The sequence below is a fragment of the Aricia agestis genome, chromosome 11 (assembly GCF_905147365.1).
Source record: "Aricia agestis chromosome 11, ilAriAges1.1, whole genome shotgun sequence".
NCBI classification, from domain to species: Eukaryota; Metazoa; Arthropoda; class Insecta; order Lepidoptera; family Lycaenidae; genus Aricia; species Aricia agestis.
Window position 1 is genome coordinate 11460553 of NC_056416.1, and position 26158 is coordinate 11486710.

At 36.8% G+C, this 26158-nt stretch overlaps 3 protein-coding genes across 3 annotated transcripts; 2 read left to right on the forward strand and 1 right to left on the reverse strand.

Annotated features, from left to right (window-relative positions):
• LOC121731552 (obg-like ATPase 1) lies at nucleotides 1-13758 on the forward strand. The gene is made up of 11 exons (XM_042121031.1): nucleotides 1-175; nucleotides 379-560; nucleotides 7228-7288; nucleotides 7503-7630; nucleotides 8463-8638; nucleotides 10248-10325; nucleotides 10405-10502; nucleotides 10775-10915; nucleotides 11401-11497; nucleotides 12423-12570; nucleotides 13138-13758. The coding sequence occupies exons 2-11, from the start codon at nucleotides 380-382 to the stop codon at nucleotides 13221-13223; spliced, it is 1194 nt and encodes a 397-aa protein (XP_041976965.1). The 5' UTR covers nucleotides 1-175; nucleotide 379; the 3' UTR covers nucleotides 13224-13758.
• LOC121731551 (protein PTHB1) lies at nucleotides 13692-21602 on the reverse strand. The gene is made up of 11 exons (XM_042121030.1): nucleotides 21346-21602; nucleotides 20632-20720; nucleotides 19154-19418; nucleotides 17197-17308; nucleotides 16672-16813; nucleotides 15951-16265; nucleotides 15296-15763; nucleotides 14822-15135; nucleotides 14336-14511; nucleotides 14047-14176; nucleotides 13692-13971 (listed from the first exon to the last, which is right to left on the reverse strand). The coding sequence occupies exons 1-11, from the start codon at nucleotides 21600-21602 to the stop codon at nucleotides 13741-13743; spliced, it is 2499 nt and encodes an 832-aa protein (XP_041976964.1). The 3' UTR covers nucleotides 13692-13740.
• Nucleotides 21603-23506: 1904 nt separating this feature from the next.
• On the forward strand, nucleotides 23507-26144 carry LOC121731987 (caspase-1-like). The gene has a single exon (XM_042121706.1). It carries the CDS (start codon nucleotides 23692-23694, stop codon nucleotides 24580-24582), a length of 891 nt encoding a protein of 296 aa, XP_041977640.1. The 5' UTR covers nucleotides 23507-23691; the 3' UTR covers nucleotides 24583-26144.
• Nucleotides 26145-26158: the final 14 nt, after the last annotated feature.

Genomic DNA, 26158 nt, shown 5'->3' on the forward strand with positions numbered 1-26158 from the left:
GACATTCTTTAAAATTTGTAACACCGCATCGTGGCCTCTGGCCGGTGTTATTTTATTGAAATTTAATTTATTTTTAAGTAAATACTTGTGTTTTACCACTATATATACTAAGAATTTTAAATATAGCACTTGAAAGTAGTGCCGTGCTATTGTGCCTAGTTCCATAGAATTCCAGGTGGGTTAGGTTATTGGTTTCCTATTTATCTTTCATATTATTTCTTATTATTAAGTTTATATGTGTTTTAAACTATAATATATCTTTGTATGTTTATAAGAACAGTTTTCAAACTAACAACTTTATTGTATGTAACAATAAATATCTATTAGATAAGTACAGAAAATTAACTTGAGTCTTAACATATTGTGTTAAACTTTCAGAATGCCTCCCAAAAAGGTAGAAGAACCAGAGAAGAAGCCTTTAATTGGTAGAGTAGGAACAAATCTAAAAGTCGGTATTGTTGGAGTGCCTAATGTGGGCAAATCAACTTTCTTCAATGTGCTCACAAAGAGCCAAGCTGCTGCAGAGAACTTTCCCTTCTGCACAATAGATCCCAATGAAAATAAGTATTTTTATATTATCTTTATTCTTGCCTATCTAAAATTGTATCCGTAATATTTATTTTAATCAAAAGCATGTTATATAAAATACATTGATAGCGGATTAATCAAATTGCACCAGACAACACTGTTTATTTCTGGCTTAAAGAACATTATTATAATGCATTATTAACTAACTTGATATATACCTAAGCTGGCCACTAGATGAGCAATTATTGTATTGCGCAACATCACATATTGCATAATATAATTGACCATCTAGGGTTGATATTGCACAATACAATAATTGATCGTCTCAGAAGAAATTGATTCATAGGCAGATGACCTACGTCATTTGGTCAAATTGTGTCAATTCAACATGATCTGTCGGCTGGGTTTGAAACAAACCTACTGAAGGTTCGTCAACTGCCTATGAATCAACTTGTCTTAGAGTACAATAAATACTCATAAAACATAATTATTATCATGATAATATGTTATTTTGTGCTAAATTTACACAAATTTTGACATTTTTTAAATTGGATTGAATGGAAATGTAAAAATACTAAGACGAAGGAGGACAATTACAATTAGTACAGTCTGCATCACAGATACTTGAGGTCTGCATAAAATTTACATTTTTGACATTTTGTCAACAATGTCACAACTCAATTACTTACCAAAATAATATCAAAATGGAAATGCATTGTTGTTATAATAAAATTTGTCACCAAATTGAGATTGATGTAGAACCAAATTCTACAGAATGTGTGAAAATGCGCCCCTTAGCAGCAGCAATTATTGGCTTGGACAACACCAGCATACCAATCCCTGAAGATGGTGGAATTGAGAATCCCTGGACTGATCATGATGCCCTAGAATCATATCTCAAACGGCCACCCACATGCTATTTAATTATAGGCAAGCAAGGCACAGAAATATTTTCTCTGGGAGAAATGTTTTCCAAAAAGATAAACTGTATACACTTATGTCCAGAGAACATATTGTCTGATGAAATAAGGCAGAAAAGCAGCACTGGAAAATGTATTGATTTTAATTTGAGACACAATAAAGTGTGTAAATCAAACTTGTTGATGTCAATGCTCAAACAAAAACTAGAATGTCCAGTTGTAAAACATCGTGGATTTGTAATATCTGGATTCCCTTTGGTCGACTCCAGTGCAAGTATCAATTACATTTTTAATCAATTTTATACTGAGGAATCAGTTACCATTGTAGAAGATATTGTTCAAGAAATACTAGAATTTAAAAACAAAACTGATGAGCCAGATAATACAGATACTGTAACAAATACTTCTCTTAGTACTGAAAAAGATATATTAGAAGAGGGATCTAAAGGAATGGAAGAAAGAAATAAATCAGAAGAGCAATTCCAGTTGCGAAGGTTTATTCTAGATCCTTGTCAAAATATCGTCACTGCAACAAGTAAAATATATTATGCAAAAAAATGTGTGATAAATGCACAAATTAATGAAATTTTCAATTCTGAGCCTAACATTATCATTAATATTACTTGTCCCCACAGTGACCTGGCTACAAAAAGGATCAACAAATATTACAATTATTTGACTAATAAAAGAGAAAATAAACCTTTTGCGAGTATAAAACATGATTTTGAAATACGTTGGCCATCAAATTATAAAATAACTGATCATAGTCAATTGGTAGATCACAAAGTATTTAACCCAAAATATAACTGCAAACATCCATTAAATTATAAAGAAAAAACACATATTCAAACATGTAACTTTAAAGATCACACTGATAAGTACATAGAAGAAAAATTGAAAGAGTTTCATCCGTCCAAAATGTTAAATTTAGATGGCCGTATAACACTATCTGAAAAAATAAAGTTCATTGAACAACGTTTGTCTCTTATAGATGTGACACCAGTACTTATACCTGAATCACTGTTTTTAGATGATGCGTCTGGAAACAATGATCTATTTTGGACAGATGTGGAAAATTTCAATGTTTTAAGAGCTGATACTTTGAACTTTAATAGGCGTTCTTCCCCGTGGCATAATCTTTGCCCTGTTGAACTATCCCACCGGCATTTAACGCTCGGAAAAGCTAAATATAGTGTGGCATTGTACAAATATGTTTATCTGTTGTCTTCTGCTTATGCAATGTCTTCATTCCGTGATAATCCTCGTCCATTTTTGAAATTAGAAGATTTAAAGCCTACATGTAGAATAATAATCACAGGAACCGAGGCAACTGGAAAGTCAATGATTGCTACTTGCTTTTCGTGGATTTTTGACACTCCCGTCATTAGTTTCCAAAACTTCTATAATGAAAAAAAGCTTTCAAGGTATAAGACTGTTTGTGAAAATGTTTTTTCCAAAATAATTTCTACCATTGAAGATAAACGTAAAACAGAATGGGAAAAAATTGACGCGGAAAGAAAAGAAAAATTAAATGTATGGTTGGAAACAATAACGCTTGCTCTAAAAGCATATTTGTCAATAGAAAAAAATAAATCGAACAAAAAACATAGGAGAAAGGTACTTTCCAGAAATAAATTTAAAAACTTAAAAGAGATTACAGATAAGCTTTCTTGTATACCACTATTAGATGACTTAGAAAGTTGTGAAGAGGCATTAGAAAATAATATGTTAACGAAATTCGCACCTATTGAAATTACTGCAGAGTTACAGAAGCCTGCGATTCCAGCTATAGACGATATTGATGTTGTTTGTGAAATTGATAAGTATATTTCGAGTAACAATTTAGAAAACGATTTACTACCTTCTAATGAAGAAATAATGCAAGACCTCATAAGCCTCATACAGTGTAGATGTAATGATATTGAAATATATTCATGTGGTAAAGCAGAATATGACGACTTTATAATTGACGGGCTTCCTTCCGACCCCGAATTATGGGATTACTTATTTGAATCTGATTTATTACCAGATTACGCTATAGCTATTTACGATACAAGAGATCTAAACGAAGAAATAATAAAAGTATACGACGGAATTGAAATAAGTATGAAAAATTACTTTGAAAGAATATGCTTAGCTAATGATCCGTTAATAAAAACAAAACTTAAGCAGAAAATTCCTAGTAGTACACCGATAACTTCAACCAACTATATCCAATTCTTATTAGATAAAATTTTAAATAATGCACTTAATTATAAAGACACACAAGAAAAAATTAACGGGCGTACAAAATCCAAAGAAGATTTTCAAGATAACTGGAATAAGCTAAAGTTAAAGCTGAATGAGAAACAAAAATGCTACATTGAAGTCGATATTGAAGACAAAAGTGATATACAAGTTATAGAGGAAACTTTACTAAAATTAAGAAAATGCTATACTCAACCCTGCCGAAACTCTGATGTGATCATAGATGATAAAGATCGTGATAAAAAAGATCATGTATTGTACAACGAACCTGTAGCACTTGGCGAAACAAGTATTTACTGTCCTGTGTGCTTCTTTGATCATGGCGTTCTATGGAAAAGCAATCAAGAATTGTCTTTGAAATACGACGGCCGAGTTTATTATTTTAGTCAAAAACAGTGTAAAGATTTATTCAAAAGTGATCCAACAAAATATCAGAAATACAATTATCCATTTAAAAAAATCCCATGTATTCGAATTTGTATTATGGGTTGCGTAGGAAGCGGAAAATCTACAGTCGCCAAGAAAATTGCTGATGAAATGGGTCTTATACATATTGATTTTGATGAATATATTATAAAGTCGTTTTTAATACCTAAGAGATTCAAAAAAGTTGGATGGAAGTATGAAAATAATTTTATTGACAACAATCTGGACGCTGGTAAAGAGTTAGTTGATAAAGAAATTAAAAAACTAGGATCTGAAATTTTCAGCAATGAAAATTATGTCAGACGTACTATACATAACTATTTCGAGAAAAGAATTTCACTCCCTCTTCCGTGGATTCAAAAAATATTGAAAGAAATTTGGAACGATGTACCGTACGTCGATACAGGTTTTGTACTGGATGGATTTCCAAAAACAACAAAAGATGTCAAAAGTATGGTTGAAAGCTACTTTGTCCCAGATTTGGTTATTGATTGGAAAGGAAATTTAGGTACTACATTGAAAAGATTGTCACCACAGTATAATGAACTTTGGAGAAGTCAACTAAAAGAAGCGAAACAAAATGCTGCATTAAAATTGAAAGACAAAAAAATTAAATGGATTGCAGATATATCCAAAGCATTGATAGCCAAACTAATTATTGATGATATACTTGATAAATATCCTGATTTTAGTCAACAAAAGGAGTCACCTTCAACAAAGGTTGCCTTTAATATTGAAGATGCAATAAGTACTGATCCTGAAGTAATAAAGAAATATGATGAACTCGTTGAAAAATACCCCGCACCAACAGATCATACTGAATGGGAAACCTGGGAGTCAGCTCTTGATAAAATGAAGTTGAGGTGGCAAAGGATGTTTGAATTGGATTTAAATAATATCGAGTCTCTGAAAGAATATCTATCGGAGCAGAATATAAACGTTATTCCAGTAAATGCACTTAAAAGACAAGATAAAGTTTTACCCAAATTAATTTCACAACTAATATCAATTACAAGTAGAGGTCAATCAATTTTTGAACAAACATTCGTCGTCAGTCCGGAAGTTGCAGAAATGTTGCTACTAGAAGGTTTGGTATTTCTAAGTCGATTCAATCGTCTCTGCCCAGTATTTATAACCGAAAACCCAAAAACAATAATACATACTTTTAACCTTTGTAAGGTCCAAGGCAAATCATATCCGGTCATACACCGTTCCTACATTTACTTCATTTGCTCTGAAGATAATCTCGCAAAATTTAGAAAAGATCCCTTGAAATATCTCGATATCGAAGTATTGAAGGCTTACCGACCGTATCCTCTCAGTGTTGGTATTATTGGACCTCCTAAGTCAGGGAAAAGCCAATTAGCGGCTAAGATTTCTAAACGCTACGGATTGTTTTGTGTATCTAAAGGCATGGTGATTCGATACATACTTGAAGAAATGGGATGGACCGAATTAGGAAGAAGGATAAAAAAATATATTCGTTCCGGAGAAACTATAGATGATGAGCTCTTTGTTAAAGCTGTGCTGACTGTAGTTACAGTATTTGGGGTAAATACAAATGGCGTAATCTTTGATGGTTTCCCTGAAACAGTTCACGAATGTAGCGAATTTCTAAAGCATAGAATTTATCCTATTATGATTTTTCAACTGGCCAGTAACTTACAGACTGTCCAAAGGAATGGTCAGATGGAGGTATACGATAGTATAGTTAAACATAAGCCTCCCTACTCAAAACCATTGATCACTGAGAGATATAACAATTGGATGGCAAAAAATAAGGCACTAAAAGATTGGATTAATCAAGACCCTCAGAATCTCTACGTTATTAATAGTAATGAATCGCAATGGCAGTGTCTTACTGAAGCGATTGCAATTATAGATTCAATAATTCCAAAAATACATTATTATTTAGATGACGTGGATTGGAAAGTAGTTTCGGCCAACATGTTCGGGATATCCAATGAAGCTTTTGAAAACAAAATGTCTCGATTCAAAAACTTTTGTCCGGTGTGTCTTGAAAAGAAGATTCTTCGGAACAGCTACTATCCACCAGACAAGAAGGGTCTCGTTCAGTATAAGGACAAGTTTTATTGGTTTTGTCCCAAACATCTGGATCTCGTTCTAAAATACACTAGCGTTTTAACATTGCTGACCGATGTGGATATACCTGATATACCCATTGTAATTAAACATGTCGATTTAACGAGAGTTTACGAGGATGGAATATGCTTGGTAACTTACAAAGACAATTTACCCGCATATGAGATAGTAAAAGCAAAAGAGGACTATGCGGCTTCATATAAAAGGAGAGTATACTTGTTTTGCTCCTCTCAATGCCACGAAAAATTCTTAGCCACACCCCATTTGTACTTTGACATAAGTATACCGGAAGAGATAAGAAACTTTCAAAAGACGCCGTTAAAAAGTCTTCCACATTTGGATTATCTGGAGCAGACTGTTAGCAATGCAATCACAGACGCCTGCTGCGCCGTAAACCAGGCGAGACCGAAATATATCGGTCTCGATATCCGTTTATCAGCCCTTATGTATATTGGATTACATCTGAAACTATCTAACCCTCACACAGATAAATCCTTGTTACCCATATACAAAAACGCCTTACAACGTTATGAAAGTAGATGCGAATTTTACTCGACACTTCGCAAACGAGTTCGCTGTATGGAAAATCCTTTTGCTTTGTACCCTAAATGCTGCTCAAAAAGCGACATAGCTGGGTCACTGAACATGTAGAAATTCGGCCACCGACCTACTCAAAGCTTCCAAAGAAAGTCGAAATATCGCGCTCCAATCGCAAACATGTGGAAACGAGATAGCTAAATATAAATTCGTGTGCGAGTGAAAGAGAAATTAGCAATAGGCCAAATTTTGACGTTGATTTCTATGTAGGCTGTAGCTACTTAATTTTTTTTTTAGATTTGCATTTGTGTGCATTATTTTTGATTGAAATAAATGTTACTCATTCACCAAATGTTTAATTTTAAATAAATTTTATCAATATCAAAGTAAGTTTCTTGTTATTGGATAAACTTATAAAATGTTGGCCTTATTTTCAGATATCTAACCTTAATTTTTGTTTCAGCAAGTAGGGTACCAGTGCCCGACGAAAGATTTGACTACCTCTGCCAGTTCCATAAGCCAGCTAGGTAGGTATTATTTTTATAACAATTTTAAAGTAGTATTGCCATCACATTATAATATCGTTTACCAACAAGATTGGATTGCCCTTTGTACTGTTCAGCAGCCCATTGGCTCTGCTGCTCAAGTTCTGAGTATATGCGTGCTGCATTTTCAAACTTAACTGTTAAGTTTTCAAACCTTGCTCAATCATTCTAAAGCATACCCTTATACTTTTTTCAGCAAGGTACCCGCGTTTCTGAACGTGGTGGACATAGCGGGCCTGGTGCGAGGCGCGGCGGAGGGGCAGGGTCTGGGCAACGCCTTCTTGTCGCACATCAAGGCCTGCGACGCCATATTCAATTTGTGCCGTAAGTATTCCATTAATATTATAGTACCCCGATTCTACTACCTTTAATCCAACATACCAGGAGTAATTTTATGGTGCCGAAAAGTGCGTGCAGTAGCTACATAAAATCACCCTTCCTTTATATTCATAGGTCATAAGTCAATAACCCAGTTAAAGATTGACTCGAATGGCGAAAGGCCGATTTATTACATGCTCATCTAATACATGGACCTGCGTTCACCAAAATGATCAGCCTCCGAAGTCCTACATTTGGAAATAATATTTTTCAAATGCGAAAATCGATCTAACCGTTTTCCGTGGGAGAACCATGCTTCGGCACGAATGGGCCGGCTCGACCGGAGAAATACCACGGGCTCAGAGAAAACCGGCGTGAAACAGCGCTTGTGCTGTGTTTCGCCGAGTGAGTGAATTTACCGGAGGCCCAATCCCCTACCCTTTTCCCTTCCCTACCCTCTCTTATTCCTTCCCTACCCTCCCCTATTCCCTTCCCTTCCCATCCCTATCCTCCCCTATTACCCTATTCCTTGTTAAACGGAAGTTGCTTTCTATCAGGTGACCCGTTTGCTCGTTTGCCCCCTTATTTCATAAAAAAAAAAAAACCTCCGAGCCAAGAGACACTCTAAGCCAATGGACCACGTAGTTATCACTACTATAAACAGTGCTCTACCAGCGCCCTGGGCGAGATTTCTTCGCCGCCCAGGGTGCTGGTTGAACTAAAAAAGGAAGCGCCCCTTTTTATCCAGTGCCCTGTGCGGTCGCCCAACGTCGCCCCGTCTAACCTACTGACTATAACGTGATGTTGATGTTTCCTAACAACGCGTTGACATTGCCAGGCGCGTTCGACGACGAGGACGTAATCCACGTGGACGGCGAAGTCAACCCCGTCAGGGACCTGGAGACGATAGGCGAGGAGCTGCGGCTGAAGGATGAGGAGGAACTGATGAAGAACATCGAGAAGTTAGACAGGGTCGTCAACAGGGGCAACGATAAGAAACTCAAACCCGAATACGTGAGTAGACCATTGCCTATAAGTATACAAGGTGTAACAAAACATAGTTCAAAACGCCCCTGCGTCACTTCCCCATACAAAAGTGAACCCGAAAAGTACACCTTGTATACAGTATAGAGAGCGTTCAAGTATTACGTACCATCCTAATAAGTAATAGTGGACCAAGAGCCCGCGAGGGCCAGACCTTCCTTCGTTTCGTAAAGCTGAAAGTTTACCTTTAAAGGAATCTCGTCTTCTAGTGCCGGACATTTTTGAGTTGCTTCCCACCTTTAAACTTTCTTAAATTATTAGACTAAGGGTGTCTAGCAGTGGGAAGCAACTGTCAAAAATGACCGGCACTGGAAGACGAGATTCCTCCAATTACCGCGAAGAAAATAAGCTATGAAATTAAGCTTTACTCTTCGCGAAGGTCACGTAGACCTTCAGAAATGGATACCTGCTAAAGTAACCGCGACCGAAACTCCATAGTTGCTGGTTGTTCTTACCTCTGTAAAGGTCATAAACAGCTTTACTTTAAGCTTTACGAAACGAAGGAAGGCCTGGCCCTCGTGGGCTCTTACTCTATATTTTATTTTTTATTTTATTTATTTATTATTATTTATATAGTCTTACTATATTCTATAGTTTAAAAGTACTTACTTTAAAAAAAAACACGCCAATTTTTTTTTATTGTTTTAACAAAATATTATTGCATTGTTATTGGCTCTTGAAGACAAGAGGCTTGACTGACTCACTTCCGGCCAAAAAAATTGGTTTGCGTAATTTTTTCCTGAAAGCTGCTGAAAGGTTAAGTAATTTTATATTGAATATTTTAGGCAAACACTGGCATATGGTGAGGGCAAAGCATTAATTTTTTTTTTTTTCAAAAAAATTTTTACCTACTTCTGGCTTTGCAAATCTACGCAAACCGAGCGTTTCGAGTTTCCATAGTTCTAAACCATCTATTTTCATCAAAAAAAACCAAGCACACTATGAGGGCACTTTCGAGATTGACAGCTCCCGGACCAATATGTAAAAATCGTGCTCAAAGATTGCGTTACATATGTACAGTCCAAGCTACAATGCAGGCTGATCACCTGATTGTCTGACAAGTAAGATGATCCATGCGTCGGATGGGCATGTAAAAAGTCGGTCCTGCGCCTGATCTCTCGCCTATCGTGTCGGCCGTCCGTCACTGGGCTATGGGAGTATAGGAATAGAGAGTGCTCTAGTGTGCTGCGCACACACTTGGGCACTATAAAATTACTCCTGCGTAACTGGCCTCGTTTCAATGAAACTGGCTACCGTCACCGAAACCGTTGTGAGAGTTATTATTACAGTCCGAGCTAATTAAATCGAGTTAAAAAGGGAGAGGTCTGTATCTTTACTTTGCTTCTTCTGACTCTTAGGCTGAAAAGTAAAAGCTTAATGTAATACTTGAACTCTCCCATAGGCGGACCTACGTATGTAATTTAGTTGGGTTATGTCTAGTTTAGCCGAAAGATTATCAAATCAAGTCTATGTATCAGTATAGATATTTTGACTGGTCTTATTATGCGGAACAGGTTAATGACAACAGCTGATATTGTGGAATGTCTTTTATTTTTTATGTTTATATAATTTTTTTCAGGATGCATTAATGAAAATCAAAAGCATTTTGGTGGACGAAAAGAAACACATTCGATTCGGTGACTGGAGTGCAGCTGAGGTGAATAACTTTATATCAAGTTTAGTGTTTATTTTTATACTCAAAATAAAAAATAACGAGCATTCGTTTTTATTTGCAGATAGAAGTTCTAAACAAATATTTATTCCTGACGTCAAAGCCCGCGTTGTATCTCGTCAATCTTTCGGAAAAAGATTACATTCGAAAAAAGAACAAATGGTGAGTTTGTCTACTAACCGAAAATATTTCCTTCGGCAACATATTAGTTTCCATAAAATTTATATATTATACACACAAGACAAGTACGCACGCACTCGCGCTGAGTGCGTGCGTACTTGCGTGTGCCGCAGCCCACAGAGTGCGAAAAAGTGGTTGAACATTCAATTCACATTAATGGCAATGCCTCTATACCTATTTTTTTTCGTTACGTTAATCTATAACCCTTGGTATATTTAATTTTTTGTATTATTTTAATTTATGTATATATCCAGGTTACCTAAACTCAAAGAATGGATTGACAAGAATGACCCTGGAGCGCCTCTCGTACCTTTCTCGGGAGTGCTCGAGTCCAAACTGTTTGAAATGGATCCCGAGGAAAAGAAAGCGTTCTTGAAAGAGCACAATATTACCAGGTACGCGTTAAATGATTTTTAGGGTTCCGTACCCAAACTCGCACTTGGGCGATTATTTACAGAGCGAAAAATATCACTTTGATGTTGTAACTTGTAAACACCAAACGGAATTCATTGCAAACTAGATGACGCTCGCAACTCCTTTGCGCCAAAACTCGATTATCGCGTGGGAACAGTTCACAAAAAGTATCATACCTAATATTATGTCCTTTCCCGGAACTCAAAGTATTTCCATGGCAATTTTTTGGAAAATCGATACAGCGGTTTGGGCGCGAAGAGGTAACAGAGAGACAGACACACTTTATTATAGTATGAATAAACAGCTTCAACTGGCTTATATTTATACATTTATGACATTTATCATTATATATGATAGATATTATAAAACAAAAAGTGAATAAAGTCATTTTGTTTTAATAATAGATTTACACTCTCGCCTTGCGTGTAAATAACTGATTACAAAACTTTTACGCCCATTGTTGCAGTGCTCTAGACAAGATCATAGTGCAGGGTTACCGGGCGCTGCAGCTGGAGTACTTCTTCACCGCCGGACCTGATGAGGTTAAGGCCTGGACGATTCAGGTAAAATAAAAAATAGTGCAATCCCATAATTATTTTAAAATAAACACAGGATTTTGTAAAAAAAAAACAGTGTAAAAACGCGGACACTTTCCGCCTATGAGTTATGACCTATCGCTGCTTTGATTGTCGCACTTATAATGTAACAATCTAATTGGCAATTGCTATCTAGTCCCCCCCCAAGTAATAATAAATATAAAAAAATGTGGAACTCCTCAAAATTTATAGGAAAACATGTGGTGACTTCGGTTTCGTGAGAAGCATTCTAAGCATATGCTACCAACAAGTAAGATTTTGCACCAAGGTATACCTGGTATACTGTGGTTCGGAAGGTGCTGAGAGAACTCCTGATTCTTTATAGATACAAGTTTGGGAGTTTCGGCGTTGTTTTAAGAACGGAAAGCATATGCTACTATGCAAATTACATTCATCATCATCATCATCACTACCATATTATACCATGCATCGTCCCATGATTATGAGCCTTTTCATAGTCTTTTAGATCGAGACTCGAGTTTGTCAAGCGATAATTTAAAAATATATATAATATTATAAACCTGAAGAGTATGTTTGCTTGAACGCGCTAATCTCAGGAACTACAGGTTTAAAAACTTATTTCAGTGTTAGATAGCTCATTTATCGAGTAAGGCTATAGGCTATATTATATTATCACGCTAAGACTAAAACGACCGAAGAAACTCAGGAAAATGTGGGAAAAACGGGGAAAATATTAGAAAGGGTTTATCTCACGAACTACTGGAGCAATTTTTATGGCAATATTTGGCACATATATAAGGTAGACCACGTAAAAGGAGTACTTATATCTATTTTTTATGGGAAAATGTACGGTTTCTGTAAAAATCCTAATTTACGCGGGCGAAGCCGCGCAGGACATCTAGTCTGTAATAATTTCTCTTATAACTTACAGAAGGGAACGAAAGCCCCGCAGGCGGCGGGCAGGATCCACACGGACTTTGAGAAGGGCTTCATCATGGCGGAGGTGATGCACTTCAAGGACTTCAAAGAAGAGGGCACGGAAGCGGCTTGCAAGGCGGCCGGCAAATACAGGCAACAGGGTATGCCTTATTACATTATATTAAGGACATTTCGAAAATAGTACTTACCGATTTTGTTAGAGAGATTTGTTAGTTGATGTAGGATTTCCAATGATGTCGAATGATGTTGAACTACATATTTTAATTTTATAACAAGAAAAAAATTTAAGGTAAGCTGGACGTATAATATTAACGATTGTTCATATAAAATCGGGTTGAGCTATAATTGGTGAATTTAGATACATGCACGCACGCACGCATACAATCGGCATGGCCGCGCCATGCCGATTGTATGCGCGCCGCAGACTCGATCGCACAAAAAGTCTGTCGTCTGCGATCTCCCTCATGGACCGTTTTAAAATCTTACAATTAAAAATCACTTAGCATAAACGTATCAACTCAACATGGTATGTGGATCCTAAAAGCTCAACCAAAACAATGGGGCCACTTCGGTGTTGTTTGGGACCTTTCTGACTAGTGTTAACTGCAACTTTTTCTAGTATAAAAATATCGTGTCACATCGGGACTTTTAAAATCATTACTAATAAGTAATAATGTATTTTCTAAGGAATACAATTCGTTTTTCAGGTCGCAACTACGTAGTGGAAGACGGCGACATAATATTCTTCAAGTTCAACGCGGGCGCCGGTCTCAAGGACGCCAAGAAGAAATGACGCGGCACCGTGCTGCTACTGTTAGTACACTTCCTGTACTTCAATTTGGCCGTGTACTCGTTGTTACACGTCGAACGAACCGCACAGACTGAAGAAATACGTACCATCGAGGAAATTGATTCTTAGGCAGTTAACGGACCACATCATTTGGTCGGATCATGTCAATTCAATGTTAATTGTGATCTGTCGGCTGGGTTTAACATAATACGACCAAGCTACGTAGGTGCCCCATCTGCCTAGGAATCAACTTCTCTGATAGCACCTAAGGTACTATAACTTCCACGCATTTAAAACTATCGATATGCTGTGTTTATGTTATGATTTACGCATTTTGCCGCATTTTCAAACTGTAAAAAAAAAATCGCATTCCGCCATTTTTACACTGCCGCGCTGGTTGATATTTAAACTTTATGTCTTTATGGTCACACGTTGTTTCTTTAGTCTGTGCTAAATTATAACGCTTGTTACTGTTTGTAATAATATCTTTATTGAGGGATTTTGTAAATTTTGCTGTCAATTATATAACTTCAACCAACTCTTCTATTCTTGTGATAGCCTCTTTGCCCGTTACATCTTTGAATACCCTCTCTAATATGATGCGAATTTGTTTGATAAACTTCTTCAAATTGTTGTTCGATAGTATATCCTGGTCAGTAACTGGGGCTAGCTTTTCATTATCTTTGTCGGATTTCTTTAGAACGTTCTTGATGAAATATGATGATGCTTGAAAAACACTTTCTTCCCATTCCTAAAATATTTATTTTCTTATATTATTTCTAGCATTTACAATTGCGACTTTAACAAGTTGTTAATAAATTTTTACCTGAAACTGTTTGCTTATAGTGTCCAAAGATAGCATTTCCTCTATAAGTTTAACTTTGAAATCGTCAGGCGCCATTTGCTTGAGTATATAAATGACAAGATGGCCGACAGCGCACAAAGAATTTCCCGCGCTGAAAATTTGAAATTTAAGAGACATTATAGGTTATTTTGATAAACACATTTATATAAAAAATAGAGAACAACATTAATATGAACAATAGAGAACAAATATTTTAATATCATGTCATATCAAATAGGCGAAAAATCCCATATTTTTTGTTAATATATACCTGCAGACATTATTCTTGTGCACCAAAGTCTGTTTAGCGACGTTAACTATCCGCTCGTGTGTATCTCTCATGAGAAACTCCAGCGAAGCACAGTCCCCTGGCGGTACGGAACCGTATTGGACTAGCAGCCTCTTCTGTACCAGAGTAAACTGCTTTTGGAGTATGTTTAGCTCATTCTAGAACACAGTGACATCTGTTTAAAATTTAAAATAGATAATTCAGAGGTTTTTGTAACATTAGTATAGACTAAAGCACTAGAGACAAAACGCAAAAGGCCATCTTAATATCTGATTTAAAAAAACAAGAGTCCAATTCATTGTCTGTAAAGTGATGTTTTTAACTTATCAGACAAAGGCAGCTATATAGATTAGCTTATTCATAGAGAAAATAAGAAAAAATGTTATCTTCTAACTTATAGCGTTTGCATCTGGAATTGTCCCGGGGCAGTTCTAGATGCCGAAAACGCTATAATATAGAATAACGTACCTCATAAGTTTTCAACAGGTTTCTCTGCTTCGCGTGATTCTCAATACACTTTAAAAATCTCATTGTTACGTTCCTGTTCAAATCTGCAGTTATTTCTATATTCGCTTGTATGTCTTTGATGTCATGTCTGATACAATGGTTATTAAAATGATATAAGAAACAAACGAATATAGGGTAGATATCACAATAGTCATCTGCTTCGAATACATAAGACTTCTCTACTGCTTTTATTGTGACTGTTTTGTTGCTTGTACGATATGCAAAAGTTATGGAATTAGATGTGACATAATTGTTTAATTCTTCTTTAGTGAAATCTAAAAAAAAATTACTCAGTGAGAGTTTAAAGTTGAACTTAAAATAATTTTATTAAATATCTTTCTTGACATGAATAAAGGAGATGGACATAATACAGATATTTAGGCGGACTTAGTATAAAAGTAACGTCAGAATATAATATGTATTTAGTAAACCTACCTGAAAAAATATCTGCCACATCAAAAGACTGGTTACATATAACTGACAATATCGCATTGTTCTTCGGCACAGCGTCAACCGGGCTACAAAACAAGGATACAGGCAGCTGCACTTCTTTGGAAATGATACTTATTTTCCCAGTGCTGTCTATAACAGTAAATACTATAGACACTCGTGTGTCATACACATCCATATCTCCATCTATATAAACTCCGGTTTCAATGATTTCTGTACCGTTTATGTTCTCCAAGCATATTGTATTTTCCGTACATACTATAGGTTCATGATAGTTGTATGTAATTTGAATGCTCTCAATCAAATTCGGTTCCTCGCAAGTCAATATTGTCACAACGGAAGATGTATTCAATTCTTGGTCATTCGAAAATTTGTAATTTGAATTCACCGGTTTGCCGATGTCCACTTTTATGTGTAGTATTTTTTCGATTGTTGAGGATCCTTCATTTGCATCTAAAAAGTAATAAAAAAGAGTTTTTATTATGAAAGAAAAACTTTTGATAATTGTTATATAATGATATAGTCGGGCCACGGAGCACATAAAAATTCACTGACCCATTATTGCGAGCAAAATTTTGACCTCCACGACTGTTCGACTTTTTAATGCGATTTGCTCAACTAGACCCAACATTTACTATACCTTCTTTAGACCCTAATATCATTTCCAGCGATTCCTCAACATCTTTCAACTCATTTTGTATCTGCTCTGGATCTACCACTTCGTGCATATTCGCCCCGCTCGCGTTTAAGTCCGGTTCTGTGCCCAAGTAGCCGATATTCACGATCCCGTTGACGGACAAACTGACAACACCACCGGAGAGGTTTCTAACGTAGCACCTCGAGAGCGATATGGCCTTGTCCAGCAAGTCACATGACCATAACAGCGTTGAGGATTCGTATACGTTTAGCTTGGAGTCTTCTGATGCTACCATGATTAAAAGCCGTGAGTTTGGTTCTGAAATTAAAATTGTATTTCTTTGCGACAACGAAAAAAATGTTGATGTTAGAAACTTCTTAAACTCATGTTTTATTTAAATAAAAACTTTCAAATTTGATACAGAATCCACATTGACCGTTTAAAAATGCGTGCTATCTCAGGTATCTAGTCCAAAAGCTGCTTAAAGGTGATAGCACATTTTGATAAATGCGGCGCGCACGGCGCCTGCTTGCTGATGCAAGCAAGCGCCGTGCGCGCCGCATTTTAGAATTCTTTGTATGAAATGATGTGAAACTTCGCACATTCGTCCGCACCGTACGCGCAGCATTTCGTGTACTATGCGGTGCGTTCGACGCGTACGACGCTGACAAATGTGCGATCAGCTTAAAACGTAATTAGGTATGTAATATGAACGGCTCCTTACCATAATACCACCCAATCAAATAAGCGTGGAAACAAGTCGGCACATAATCAAATCTGATCATGTACTTCATGAGTCCATTGTCCTGAAAGCAGTAGAGATGTCTCTCTCCTAGAGCGATGATGCTCGAAAAGTTGCTGCTGGTCTGTTGAAAATTAATAGTGTTTTTTTCTTTATCATTAATCATTAGGTATAGTGAGTGTGGTAAAGTGCCACACTAAAACCCGGCAAGTACGCCATATAGCTATTTTTCCACACTGCTGATTAGAGAGGGTAGGCGCACTTTGCCACACTCACTAAGTAGGTATAGGTATTTTCTTTTGATACTGAATCAAAAGCTCGAAACCGCGCAAAAAATGTGTGTCTTAACTCTTTTACCCGGTTTCGGATTTTTTTACAGGATGTAAAATTGTCTATTCTGTTCAACAGCGGTTTAGATTGGCAATCATCAAAACTTTAACCAATCAAAAACTATATTGAACGTATAAGATAAACTCCAGTCAAAAAACCGTAGGAACCGTCCATTACCCGTATAACTTGAAGTGACAATATCTCTTCTCCAGGGTTATACGTCCATTGAGGTATATTCTTTTTGCCCGTCTTTACACTTAGCTCGCTGAATTCGCCTAGTTGTTGGTAGCTGAAATTTGAAAACATGTTCAAGGATGTGTCTGCTTTTATAAAAATAGTGATACCGTAATTCTTGGTGCCAGTGATAACACTCCCCAAGTTTTTGGGTAGTACGGTATCACCTAAAAATTTGGGCAGTATTTAGACAGTTACTATCTTTATCAGAAATATCAGCTGGCTTAGAGAATTTTTGCAACGTTTATATTAAATTCACCAACTGCTGCACTCAGGGTGGAACATATATTTTTTTATTTATATATTTATTAATAGCCGGTAGTGACCCACTGCTAGGCAAAGGCCTCCCCACTTTCCTTCCACACGTCTATCCTTCGCTGTATTTGGCTACTTTTTATCTACATCGTCTAGCTCGTCGCGCCACCTTTTCTTGGGTCTGCTGGCCGATTCTGTATCGTACATTTGTGAGTTAATCACTGAGTTACTAACGAAACGGAGGAGTGAGTAACGGAAAGTCTCACTTTTGTATGCAAGTGAATACAAAAAAGACACTTTACGTTACTCACTTCTCCGTTTTATTTACTAACTCAGTGATTAACTCACAAATGCACGATACAGAATCGGCCATCTGCCCCTGTTTCACCGACCGTTCGGTAGCTACTCCGTAACTAGACGCGTCCATCTGTCCGGGTACGTGCCGACGACGTGCCCTGTCCGGTTCCACTTTAAGCCAGCAGCTTTCCTGCCCACGTCTATGAGCCTCGTTTTGGAGCGCAGAGTAGTGTTTCGGATACGATCTATCCTTTTAACACCTAAAATGCTGCGCTCCATAGCTCGTTGACAAACTCCGAGCCTGGACTTCTGTAAATCGGTCAATGACCAAGTCTGAGCAGTGAGCACCGTAGTCCGTAGGTTAGCATGTGCAAGATGCACATGTCGACGAGTGTACGTTTGAGGCAAAGTGGAAGATCACCTTTCATTAGTTCTTACTTCTTTCATGGATCAAAACCTTTTCCACGCCTTCTCTGTTCTTTGATCTATTACTTTGTCTTGCCTGTTATTAAAAGATGTTATTTGGCCCAAATATAATATGTACTCGTCGACATAATGCATATCGTACCCATCTACCTCGACCCTACGTTTCGTGCTGTTAGTCATGATCTTGGTCGTGTTGGATGAAGTCCCGCCTCGATGCTTGCCGTGCTCAGGTGTAGCATACTGCATGGTATGTAGGTTCTGAGCTGACGTGGCAAACGGAACGATGTCGTCAGCGAAGCGAAGGTTTGTCATCCTTTTCGTGTCAATAACAACGCCGCGCCCTTGTCTCCCCAACCGATCGAGACTTTCTTGAAAACCTCTATGTCTGAGACGCTGAGTAAATTATTTTCAGTAATTCTATGTAAGCTGGTTCGATATTCTGGTTAATGAGGTCCGAAAAAATATTGTCATGAAATATTATGTTTCATGTAAATATTATTAAAATCGATAAACGCTAAATATAAGGATAAATTGAATTCATTACATTTTTCTATTATTTGGTTCACGGACCACAGTGTGGATAATATGATATTATGATCAGTTGTTTACTTATATATGTAACTAGCTGTCCCAGCAAACGTTGTTTTGCCATATAAACTGGGGATGAACAATGATTAAATTACTAAAATGGCTATTAAAAAATAAGGGTTGATCGTAAAAGGGTGAAAATTGAGGATTGTATGTATTTTTGTATGTTGTATCATAAAAAATAGAAATTAAAAATTTTGTCTAAAAAATAAAATAAAAATTTAGGGGTGGACTACCCATTAAATTGGAGTTTAATCATAATTAAAGTAGGTATGTCTCTGAGTACGGCGGTTAATAGTGGACATTTTTCCTTAACATTTAGATCTTTTCGTACCTGTAAGTTTCCAATATCCAAGTAGACTTGCATATTAGAAACAAATCGCTGCTCGGTACGTAACACACTGGCCCGGGTATGATGATGTCATTATAAATGCACATGAACAAAAACGTGTCCTGGTCGAAGAAACACAAGGACCCGTCCAAGTACTGAATGCAGATGTAGTCTCGGCTTTTAGAACTTCCGAAGGGGCCGGCAATAAGGCTACATGCTCGTCTCGTGAATGAGTGCTTTATAACACTTCTGAGGGAGTTTTGGTCACCTGTAAGCAAAATGTAGCAGGTAAGATGTACTGAAGTCTGAAAGCAACTTCCTAATAGATCCCGCGCATCTCTATCCTTTACAAGACCCTATATAATTATACAAAGAGTAAGGTATAAGACGCCTCACCCCGCATTAGGGCGTGCGTATTCCTCGGGCGTGTGAGCGACCGAACGCCGCAAGCGCGCTGCATAAGCGTCGCGCGTTGCCGCCGTGTGACGTGTGTGCAGCGAGCGTGTGGCGCTCGCCTTGGCGTTTAACCTTATATGTATTCTGTGGTTTAACCCTCTCAATCAAGTGAGTCATAATTTGGACAGTGTAGTGGAAGGAGTAACGCCTCCAGTCCACCGACGCTGCGGTCTGCGAAACAGCGACGAACCGATTTACTGTCTCATCCGAGTTCCGACACACTAGTCACGGCAGTGCGTTATATTGCATCTCGCTCTATTGCTGTTTCGAATTGGTTTCGCAGAGTTTTCGCGTTTCGTAGCGTACTAGAGGCGTAAAAAGTAAGAACGCATCGCGAACGCCTCATGCGCGTTGTGTGCGCTCTTAACACACGTCACACGGCGGCAACCAGTGGCGGATTTACCAATAGGCTAAGTAGGCTGGAGCCTATGGCGGCAGATTTAGAGGGGCGGCAAATTTAGTTCCATTTTTTATCTTACAGAAATAAAAAATCCCACTAAAACATTTCTTGTAAAATATTGCCCAGACGACCACATAAGGTTTAAGGTTTACCCTGTGAAAAAGATATGAGATCTCATGTAGAGCCAAGCTTCTGAATCTACACGGCCTAACTCTATTAACCCTAACTTAAACAAATTCTACATACCAGGAAATATGTACCTATGGCTTCGCCGTTTCGCTACCGCACAGGGTGAAACCTTGTGTGGTCGTCTCAGCAAAAATTTTCGAAAAATTTTTTTGGTGGGATATGTCATATGATTGTGAACTAAACTACCTAACGTATTGAATTTCAAAGGTCAGTTATAGGGGCGGCAAAAAATTGAATAGCCTACATAACAGGCGGCAAATTTGTAAATCCGCCACTGGCGGCAACGCGCGAAGCTTATACAGCGCGCTAGCGGCGCGGACGCGGCGCTCGCCTAATGCGGGGGACGCCTAACGAAAGTAGCAATAGATCTCAGTCGATTGATCTGCGTCCCGACTACACGCATAAATAGCTTCTCAATAATAAACTGAGAACTTACCAAGATCAATATGCCCTTCTTTTCTGTCTAAACAATACACGGCGAAGCTTTTTGGATGTAGTACAATAATTTGGCGATCGTGGGCGTCCCTTGAAAAGTAACGTGTTGGTTGAGTATTAGGTAATTATTTTAATAAACAAATTCCTTTAGTAAAGCTGTGGAAATGTTCTTATCATTTCCACAGCGAATAGTTGTATAATATCAGGCACTCTACTCATCTTGTCTGGCATATTGGAAACGTCACAATATGAAAGAAAACAAGGACGGCAGACCTGAATTAGCTGCGTAAATATTTTTATTATTATGGGGGTTATTCCTTAATATTTCTTCTTTCTTGTAAAGGAGGTAATGAATTGTCTGATAGTGATAATGCTATGTGATATTAGAAAATCGCACTTATGCCAAGAGCATTAGAGTGCTTCCGGTTTGTCACATCCACTGATCTCCATTGTATAATGGAGGTCAGTGGTCACATCGCATAGTGTGGAAACACTTCTAAATATTGTCACTGAGGGACATATTTAGGTATTTATAGTCTGTCAAGAAAGTGAAGAAATTAATAAGTGGCAACATCGTAGTGTCATCCCTTTTTTAGTAGATCGATTTGAAAGGGATGACACTACGATGTTGCCACTTTTTAATTTCTTCACTTTCTTGACAGACTATAGCTAAACTTTAATTAAACAATCCAACGACAGAAAAAAATACACTTACATAGTAAATTTTCCTGTGCCCACTTGTAATATAATATCATTCAATTGAGATTCTATTATTATATTTGATGCATTTTGTTCTACATAAGGTTTGTAAATACGAATGATGGAGCCATCACCGACGATGATGGTATCACTGTCGCTGTGGCAGTCAAACCTCTCCACTTTGATGCTGTTGGCATTTTGGAAACCTTCATTATTATTATCATCTAAAAGCTTTTTGTTCGACCACCATTGCTTAATTTTAAATATAGACATTGGGAAACGAAGGTATGTGGATATTTGAAGTTCTTTTGTTTTGTTTTTGTCGCGCGTATCTTAGCAACCAACGCAAGGTGCCAAATTGCCAATGTTGAAGTTACAAAGAGAATGATGATGATTCCAGGAATCAGGCAGCTCTAGGTGTACCACTGACCTCCATTAAACATGTATAATGGAGATCAGTGAGGTGTACTAATAAAAAAATTGAGAGGTGTCAAGGGTCACTTGGATGGAAGGAAGTTATAAAAAAACGCCATCTAGTTGACGCCCAGGAATACGAACAACGACACTTTTATGAAATTGTAATAAAATTTATTTAAACGTGCGGTAGATGTCGCTGTTTACTCTCAAAGACGCCATCTAGTTGCCGCCCAGGAATACTATCAACGCCCTCTGTCCATACAGTGCAGAAACTAATAAAAATGTGCCGTTACAACTTTTTCCGTCTAGCCCCTTTTGAGTGCGATAAGGAACTTCGTTCCAAAACTCATCATTATCAAAACTCAAAGACGTATTTATAAGAACATGATAAGAACATAACGTGAGAATAAAAATTTGATACTGATGTCAATAGGGATGATGACAAGGTCAAAGATTAGCGAATTTTGTTAATAAAATAAAGAAATCACCGTGAAAAATAAGTGTTCCTAAAATTTCAGCTTGATAGCACTTGTATTTTTTTTTGTTATGCGCCTTCAAAGTTGGATATTCAAGTCAAATTTTTTTTCAATTAAATTTCTTAATATTTGTTACACAATTCGATAACTTATGCAATTAAAAGCAACTTTTGTTAAGAAACCACTTTCATAAACGCAATATTTAATGCACCTGTCGAACAAAGTTGTCTCCCGATGCGTACAAACTACGAAAGACTGACGTCATACTTTCGTAGCACTTTGTATGGAGCGTTTCGGGTAGGTCTTTTTTATGACATATTTGAATTGTCATATCTTGGTGAATTTTTAAGCTATCAGAGTCATTATTTCAACGATGTTTCTATTTTTTAAGTGTCTTTCAATTACCGATAAGAAAAAAAATCATCATGCCTATTGTAAACAGGTCTAAGGCCCGTATAAATAGTCAGTACTCAAGATTCAGTATAGGCCTACTACGAAATCGTTTTAAGACTCAAACAATCGGACGAGAATGCCGCGTCCTGCTCTAACGACGTCATTTCACGTTTGTTAGAGAAGGACGCAACATTCTCGATTCTCGTACGATTGTTTGAGTCTCAAAACCGTTTCGTGGTACGGGCCCAGGCTCTGTGATTGGTTGGCTGTCAAAATTTGGACCAATCACAGAGTCGAATCGCCTCTTGAGACTATGTCGCATCTTAAGTTCTGACTATTTATACGGGCCTAAGTATAATAGTTTTCCTGAAGAAAAAGAAGTCAAAACACATTATTGTCATTTCTCATATTTTGTTAAATACTGTTGACAGTTGTTTTTCCCGGAATGTGAAAGAGTGATGTTGTTTTTGTATTATTTTCCTAAAATTGTGTTAATGGGTTTAATGTGAAATATTGGTAGGATATTAACCATTACATAATCATTATCGTGCACAAGTGTAGGAAAGTGATGCAATATTATGTGTTCCCTCCAAAACTCCATCGAAAGTTTCAGTAAAGCGACTTTTACTGAATTGACTGACTTGACTTCTTGACTGTATGCTACTGATATATAATCTGTGACTGTATCGACTTTTACTTAGACTGACTAGACTTTAGATCTGACATTATAGAGAAACGATGCTGAAAATTTTATAATTAAAGAATATTGTTATCCCGCCATAATATACTCGACACTGGCCATGGTTGACGAAGTGCCATAATAAGAAAAAAAACTGTTGACAGTTGTCAGTTGATACGCCAAGTGCCATTGTGCCAACTGCCAACCGCCAATCGCCATATTCTGTTGTACGCTGTCAAGAGTCGAACGTCGTTATTTGCGTCATCTTCGTTTGTATTGCCCGAAAATACGAAATCAAAAAGTGTTTTACAAAGACTAATTAATAAACAGTGATCGTTTCCAATATTCTATTGATTTATCTTTGCGTAAAAAGAATATTTTCAAACGTGTGATTAAAATGGCGGATTGTGAAGCTCACAACAATGGTGATGAGAATAAAGAACAAAGACCCAACGGAGGTGGCGACGAGGGAGATGCATGGGGAAGCCGAGATTTCTCCTCAGGTCGATCGGTCGCGAAAATGCCTGTGGAAAGAAACGCTCCGTACTACAACATGAATCATAAAAATCGAGGTTGGGCTCTCATCTTCAACCACGAGTCGTTTGATGTTCACAATTTGAAGAAACGCGTCGGAACTAGCGCCGATAGTAGCAATTTAGCAAAAGTTTTGGTATCTTTGGGATTCCGTGTGTCCGTGATGGACGATAAGACAGTTTCCGAGGTTCATAAGTATCTTCAAGACGTCGCCGAAATGGACCATACTGACAACGATTGCCTCATCATCACTGTCCTCACGCACGGTGAAATGGGTATGTTGTACGCTAAAGATGCTCACTACAAGCCTGAAAATCTATGGCACTACTTTACAGCCAACAATTGCCCTACACTTGCTGGAAAACCCAAGTTGTTCTTCATTCAAGCTTGTCAAGGTGATCAGTTGGATGCTGGGACGACTCTCGTGAACAGAACAGAGACCGACGGCTCCTCTAGTATGTCCTACAGAATTCCTAATCATGCAGACTTTTTGATTGCATTTTCTACCGTACCCGGCTACTACTCCTGGCGAAACACAACTAAAGGATCTTGGTTTATGCAAGCTCTGTGCGAGGAATTGCGTTATTCGGGAACTGAACGGGATATACTTACTCTGCTTACATTTGTGTGTCAGAGAGTGGCGCTTGATTTCGAATCCAATACTCCTGATATGATGTTAATGCACCAGCAGAAGCAGGTTCCATGTATCACCAGCATGCTCACTAGATTGCTAGTATTTAAGAAAAAACATTAGTCATTTCATATTTGTTACTAATTTTTTATTCCTTTTTATTTTTAGTACCATAATTATGAGAAAATAGTGTTTCATCTAATTATTGATCATCTATTTGGCCTTTAAATATCATTTTATTTAAGCTAATTGACTGAAGTCAATGCAACTTTGATCTCGGTGCAGGAAAGAGATTTAAGTGTTGTGCATTTAATATTTAGTTTAAGTAGCATTTCTCTAAAGCAAAAAAAAAGTATTTCTCTTTGTGTAATCACCATGTTTGTAGAATATATAGAAAATTTGTTAAATGCATAATATTATTACAGCATAGTAATAATAATAATAATTAAGGTGATTTTAGAAGTAATTGTCGCAGCAATGTAAAACATTTTTGTATCTAGAAATGCACAAACTAAATAAGACATTATGCTCAATTGTATGTATTATTATTAAAAAAAATATTAATTGATATAGAAAATAGCGCTTTGTATGCATTTTTGTTCAAAAGAACATAAAAAGTACTTAAAGAATAATATTTTTATGTATTTAAATATGCAATATTATATTTAGTATTGTATGTGGTACATATCATTTGTACACATAATGGGCTCAATTTTTTTACTTTTTTATACAACAATGCTTGATCAATTACCTAAATGACATAAAAGATTACAAAATAATATTATCAAACTATCGCCTCATATTATCAAGTAACATCATAGAAAGACATTTGCCATAATTTTTTGTTGCTAGTAAAGGCACCATAATATTTTGGCTGCCATAATATTTGAATGATTTAGAAATTAATGTTTGTTTTGTTGTTTTTAATTTTAATTTAGTTTATTAAATGTGCCGATTCAACGGGTTATATCCAGAGTACTGCCAATTGTTAAAATACATTGCCATTTCTTCTGTAGGTTTTACGAAATTTTAGGGATTGCAAACCCTTTTTTTGTATTTTACCAACGCAATAGAACTGTATCCTGAGTATTGCCAAGTGTTTAAAATACATTACCATTATTCTGTATAGTTTATGGAATACCAGGGATTGCAAACTTTTTTTTTTAAATCAACTACCTTTTTTTACAGTCATAATATTGTCCCAGCAAAAATATTATGTAACTTTTTAATGTGATTTTGTATGACTAATAATTTCGAAGTTTTATTAAAATGTTTTTTGTCACAATATCAAAGAGTGACACAATTATTGTTATTAGATTATTACTATTTAAGTATAGGTTTGCAATCCTAACCATACTTATTAAGATTGCAAGATCAAATTCTATTTAAGATTTAGTACAAATGTTTTAGAACATTTGATTATAATAGTAACTTTACTTTACTCAGATCTGTATGGAGAATTGTGATATATACGACTGAATTTAGAGTACCGTATATTTACAGATACAAATGGAGGAAAATAGTGTCGGTCCCGTTAAAAGTGTGCCTTGGAGATAGCATCCGTTTATATGTATTTCCGGAGCCAAAAATCCTCATAGATTTGAGTGACGTAAAAAATATGTATGTAAGTAACTTTAATAAAAATATTTTTGTATTTGATTTAAGCAATAAATCTTTCAATTTTACTTATGGCTTTTAT